Source organism: Pleurodeles waltl, chromosome 4_2, assembly GCF_031143425.1.
Source record: "Pleurodeles waltl isolate 20211129_DDA chromosome 4_2, aPleWal1.hap1.20221129, whole genome shotgun sequence".
Classification (NCBI taxonomy): domain Eukaryota; kingdom Metazoa; phylum Chordata; class Amphibia; order Caudata; family Salamandridae; genus Pleurodeles; species Pleurodeles waltl.
This window is the reverse complement of record NC_090443.1, coordinates 140430050-140436049: the sequence shown is the minus strand read 5'-3', so window position 1 is coordinate 140436049 and position 6000 is coordinate 140430050. Positions and strand designations below refer to the sequence as shown.

The 6000-nt window shown below is 43.4% G+C and overlaps 1 protein-coding gene across 1 annotated transcript in view; it reads right to left on the bottom strand.

The window, feature by feature from the left end:
• Positions 1 to 388: 388 nt before the first annotated feature.
• The window catches only part of PRR13 (proline rich 13), a 93494-nt gene continuing 87882 nt past the window's right edge, over positions 389 to 6000 (bottom strand). Inside the window, exon 4 of the mRNA XM_069230965.1 lies at positions 389 to 3593. Within this exon, the coding sequence (XP_069087066.1) occupies positions 3558 to 3593 (36 nt within the window). The 3' untranslated portion in view covers positions 389 to 3557. The remainder of the gene's footprint in view (positions 3594 to 6000) is intronic.

Here is a 6000-nt window from a genome sequence, read left to right as displayed (position 1 = left end):
TATAAGTCAACCCACACTCACAGGAGAAACTGTTCCAGTTACGATACAACAGGTGCTTTCTCGTCTTGATGATATCATCAGCAGATCATCCCTCCTTGCTCTCACCTCGTCACCACTGAGGAAACATCAACGCAGAAAACACGAAAAGTGGAAATGGCATTATTACGACAGAAATACACATGTTCCAGGGAAGAGGGGGGGGGAGTGCCAACTGACACTATATCACCCAATTGCTGACCGTAGAATTCCCTCCCAACCACTCTATAGTCCACCACTCTCATGAACTCTTCCACGTTAACCCAAATAGTACCTGGACAATTCAGGGTTTTTTACTCATACACTGTAGACATAGGCACCAGACAGCCAAAGAAAACACACACAGTAATGGTCAAAATAAAAAAATTAAGTTTAATCATTATGTCAACGTTGCCCTGATCAGAGCTGTTCAACTTAACAGTGCAAAAGACCAAGCAATGATTTGTGGTTGCATAGATTGTTTTAATATAGAGTGGAAACACGGAAACAGCCCTCGCTCCACCCTCTCAAGATCTACTACCTCTGCCAAATAAGGCCTAGACACCCTCTGCTAAAAGAATGTTCTTCTGCTGCTAAAGTTTGGAATCACAGGTCCTCAGCTGCTGCAACTGCCTTTTAAAGGCACTGTTCCTATTATAGGCTAAACCACTGCAGATTATTGCTTCCTAATGATATGGGTCAAGAATGGCCTTAAACACATAGATCTGATTTGTATCTTCCTCTGTTGGAATTATAGAGAGCACTGGAGAGCATTTGCCAACCATTCAGGATTTACAGTAGTGAAGCAAGGCCCAAGAAAATACACAGAGAAGTTAAATACAAATGTGTGCTAGTCAGGAGTTGCGAGTTGAATAAGCCTCCTAACAATGAACTACACATCAATTGAAAGCTAAAGAAATCCTAAATTATGACCATGGCCAGAGCCTGACATTTGGGATAACCTGAGTGTACATGCAAATTAAAAGATTAAGGGGGTCATTACGACCCTGGCGGCCGGCGGTATGTTGGCGGTAACACCGCCAACAGGCTGGCGGTGTTCCGCCAGCAATTATGACCGTGGCGTAATTGCCACGGCCATACCACCGGCCCCTCCACTTTCCCGCCAGGATTCCGCCTGGCGGTCATAATCCCCAGGGCAGCGGTGCCAGCACCGCTGCCCTGGGGATTATGAGTCCCCGACCGCCGGCCTGTCCATGGCGGTACACACCGCCATGGAAAGGCCGGCGGTAAGGGGACTTAGGGTGCCCCTGCACTGTTCATGCACTTGGCATGGGCAGTGCAGGGGCCCCCAGGCATAGCCCTGTCGCGCATTTCACTGTCCGAATTTCAGGCAGTGAAATGCGCGACGGGAGCTACTGCACCTGCTGCACACCAGCATTGCCGCCGGCTCTATTACGAGCCGGCTGCAATGTTGATGTCACATTTCCGCTGGGCCAGCGGAAATGTCATAATAGGGAGACAGAAATACCGCTGGCAATGGCGGTATTCTGTCTCCCGCGGCCTCGTCGGTCTTTTGAAAAGACCGCTGAGGTCGTAATGACCCCCTAAATTATGTATGTGTTCTTCAAAGCTGAACAACAATTAAGAAACACACTGTCGCTTTCAACACAGCATTTGCACAATTAAAAATCTTCCAAATAGTGTATTGTTGTCTTTACACACCCACCGTATTGATTTAAGAACTTGATACCCTATCATGTCGCTAGTTCAAGTCTACTTTTATTTTTATTAAGAGTAAAAAGCAATCAATCATTGGCTTTTGGTGCCTAAAACCTTGGTGTTTAAAAGCCTGCTGGACATACCCATGGCTGTTTATAAGAAATCTTGCACACTTTGCCCTGCATCTAATGATATTTATGTTCAAAGTCACTCTCAGAGGACTTCCGTCGGGCTCAATCGAGGGTCATGTGGCTGAAGACAGCAGACCTTTAATTCAGTTTGTCCTGCTCTGTTGGGCTCACTCATGTGATGTTTTCAAAAGGTTACATTTACTACACCGGTAATTAATAACTAATGTATGGAGGTGTAGTCCAAATGCCAACATTTTGACTTTTTCCTGTCAATTCAGTTGTTGCAGTTTTCAACCAGACAATACATCTTTTTAATATCATGTTGTGTTGTCCATCAGCCTGTTCCATTAATGTGATTTGGTTACAATCAAAAGTTTGCTCTCCATCTTACTGTTTTTGGCTTGTCCTGGATTTTTGTTAAGACTTTTTGGTAAAATATGAGTATTGTCTTAAAAGAACAACTATCCATGACTACTAATTTATTTGGTGTGGTTACCTCCATCATCTTAAGGCTGTCCAGAATGACACAGCTTCCTTACCTTGGTCTCATAACCACACACCCAGGGAAATAAACTAATTAACATTCCAACATGCAAAACCAAATCTCACCACAAGTCCAGTAAACACTAGTTGTGCAAACTGTCTGGGTCTTAGCACCTGCTGTTGACACCAATAGTCTTGCTACCACAAGTGACTTAGCAGTGTGGCTCGTCAAATTCTGAATAATGAGCAACATGTTCCTCAGGCTCCTTAAAGTTAATTTTGAAACCTGATGGTTATTCTTATAAACGGATAGTGAGCCATATAGAATGACCTTTCCTAAGATGAGACTATCAGTTTGAAAAAGGCCATGCTCGCTAGCCACATTTGTGTTTTTCTCCACCTCCAAAACCTGCATTCACCTATCTAGGTTGTCTCTGGATTGTATGCGTAGGTACAAAAAGGCACATCCGCAGCTGTTTTTTTTTTGGGGGGTGGGATTTCCTCCTAGAACAACTGATGAAGCTGCAACAAACCTATGGGCATGGCATGTGTAGACAAGCATCTGACCACTTTAGAAGACGTGGCAAAAGCAGGATCAAGCTGGCAAAGGGCCTGATTGAGTCTTGCAAGAAATTGAATGACCTCAAAATAGGAGTGTCAGTTCAGGAGGATTGGACACAAACAGACCAAAATTAAGGGAACTTTAGAAAGAGAATTTTAGATGTACACAAAGAGGCAAGAAAACTGGAAGCAGACGTTTAATAGGAGAATGTTTAGAGCTACATACTGATATACCTATGAACAAATGTTAGCAATTTATGGGAGGTTCTCTGGAGCTATATTCAAAATATTTATCTGCATGTATGGAGTTATAAAACAAATGCTCTTAAAGACTATTGACTAGTTCAGGCATGCTTCCAGGTCTGAGGATTGCTGTGGATGAATTCTACTTTCATTAATTTTGATAGTTTGTCACCATGGGTCAAAAGGAAGACACATACAAGGTTTACATTTCGGATCCATACATAGAATACACATTATAAAGTAGGAATTTGGAAAATATGGTTGCAGCATGTTTGTGGCTTTGGCCTTCAATTACAAAGCAAAATTCATGGGTGAGGGGCAGTATGCCGCACCCAGGCAGACTCCTCTACCCCATGCAGGTATTGATACTGAACACGGGCAGGAATAACTGGAAGCTTCACACGTTATGGTATGTTTTGTGGAGCTTGCCAGGTAGTCTTAGTCCTAATCGCTGCTGGAGGAGGATGAGGATGATGAAGACTGCAGAAAAGGGAAAAAAGAAAGAAGGTCAGACATGTAAAGAAGAGTGGAACATTAAACAAGCCTCCCCCCGTACCAACAGGAATCACATGCTCCCCCCTCAACTAGGACACAACACAGCATGTTTGAGTGAAACCCTATGTTTATGCCTCACTTCTCTATCTTTGTGGTTTGTAACTGAAATGTTCTTGCTTTCAATTTGCTGGCTTTATTTGTTTTGGGCTGGCCAGCTTGAGTTTGGTCTTTCCCTTGCCTAAACCTTATTTACAAAGTACTTCAGAGTGACCCCTTTCTGTAAATAGGCCTATAAACTTTTTTATCTTGTCACTTTTGCTGTGCATTCAAAGACAGAGTACAAACGCCGGTGCAGTCTTCCAAAGGCACTTGTTTACTTTCTTTCCCTGACTTCAAAGTGAGAGGATCTATGTGACAATCTTGCTGGATAGTGGGGGTATGAAAGCATATAACAACATTTAAATGAACTGTGTAAGTATTTCAGAATAGATCAGAATTATGAACGCACAAATGAAGCATATTTTGTTTTATTTCTGAAGCGTGCAGGAAACAAAACGATCATTAAACTAAGTGATGTAATCATTAAACTAGGTGATGCAATTTCCACACATTTTCGTCTGTGCACTGTATAGTTTTATTTGTAAAACTGTATGTCTGTGCAAATGTAATGGTATTTTCAATGCAAATGTGTTGTCTGTAAAGGCAGTGTGCTACCGCACCATAAATACTCCATTCTACGTCACTCCACTCTACTCTAATCTGTACCACTCCCATCTACTCTGCAGAACTCCACGCCACTGCAGTCTGCACAACTGCACTTTATGCCACTTCACCCAATTCCTCTCTACTCTGTACCACTCTACTCTATGCCAATGCACTGCACGTTTCGCCAATGCACTCCTGTCTAGGTCACACCAATTTACTAAGCACAACATCACTCTATAACTCTCTGCAACACTGCACTCTATGTCAATACATTCTACGCTAATGCACTTTACTCTGTAACACTCAACTCAATGCCCCTTCACTCTATGCCAATCCACAGTATGCCACTCTAATGTACTACGTATCACAGCACTCTACACTTCTTCACTCTACGCCATTACATTCTGTACCATTCCATGCAAGTGCACTCTACTCTGCATCACTCAACTCTATGCCACTTCACTCTACGTCACTGTACTCTGTACCACTCCACTGAACCCTATGCCACTCTACTCTGCACTACTCCACGCTACTGCACTCTTTGCCACTGCACAGCACTCTACTCTACTCCACTCTGCACTGCGCCACTCTGCTCTGCATAACTCTACACCACTGCACTCTATGCCACCCAACTCTACTCTGCGCCACTGCCCTCTGCATCAATCAACTCTATGCCACTCCACACCACTCTACGCCACTCTAATCTAAGCCATTCCACTCTGTGGCGCTGCATTGTATGACAATTCACTGTACTCAATGTCACTGCACTCTGCGCCACTATATTTTGTAACATTCAATGCCAACGCACTACACCAGTCACCTCTACTCAATGCCACTCTAATGTATGCAACGCTACACGACTCCACACTATGTCACTCCAATACACAACACTTTCTGCCCTGCACTATATAACATTACTCCATTCTTCGCCATTCCACTTTATGATACTTGACACCACTATTCTCTACGCCACTAACTTTTAGCCATGCTGAACAGCAGCCAATAGCTCTTGCGTAGGCAAGACCTATTGGCTTTGCCAATGCTTGTTCGTTTGTTGTTAAGAAATCACACTTCTGTTTAGAAGCTTTTGATGTATTTTCCTGTGGGCCCCAAGGGTATTAAGGGGTTAAACTGAATGAACAGTGATATTTGTTATTGTTTATCGCTGGTGTCACAATACTGTTACATTCCATAGAGCAAGTACCCTATTTTAGCACTTGACTCTTAGGTAGAAAGGTGGAGCAGTCAAGGTTTACTCCAGATGTTAGTGGGGTTTAGAAACTCATTAACAGTATGACATTCCCACGATATACTGTTAAAATCGTAATCGTGGGGCTTTACCTGTAACAATTAGGCACCATGACCCTACAGATCTGTATTATATAGAACCTCACAGAAAGGTTGGTTGGGAGCTTCTGATGTATCTAGGTTTGACCTGGCAGCCCCAATCAACCACTAAGCCCTGAGTACAGTTGAAATAGTTGCATAGTAGAATTCTCGTAAAGCATCCTGTGTGGCTCCTGCTACGATCCCTCAAACTGATGGGCCTTCTATACTGTTCCACTATGAATACTTTATACCACTGGTGGCAGGTGCCCCACTCTGTTATGGCATACCCCTCCCCCTACCCTACTATAATGGGAAAGCTACAGTGCTTAATTTGTGCTTATTGTTTCTGGTGCTGAGC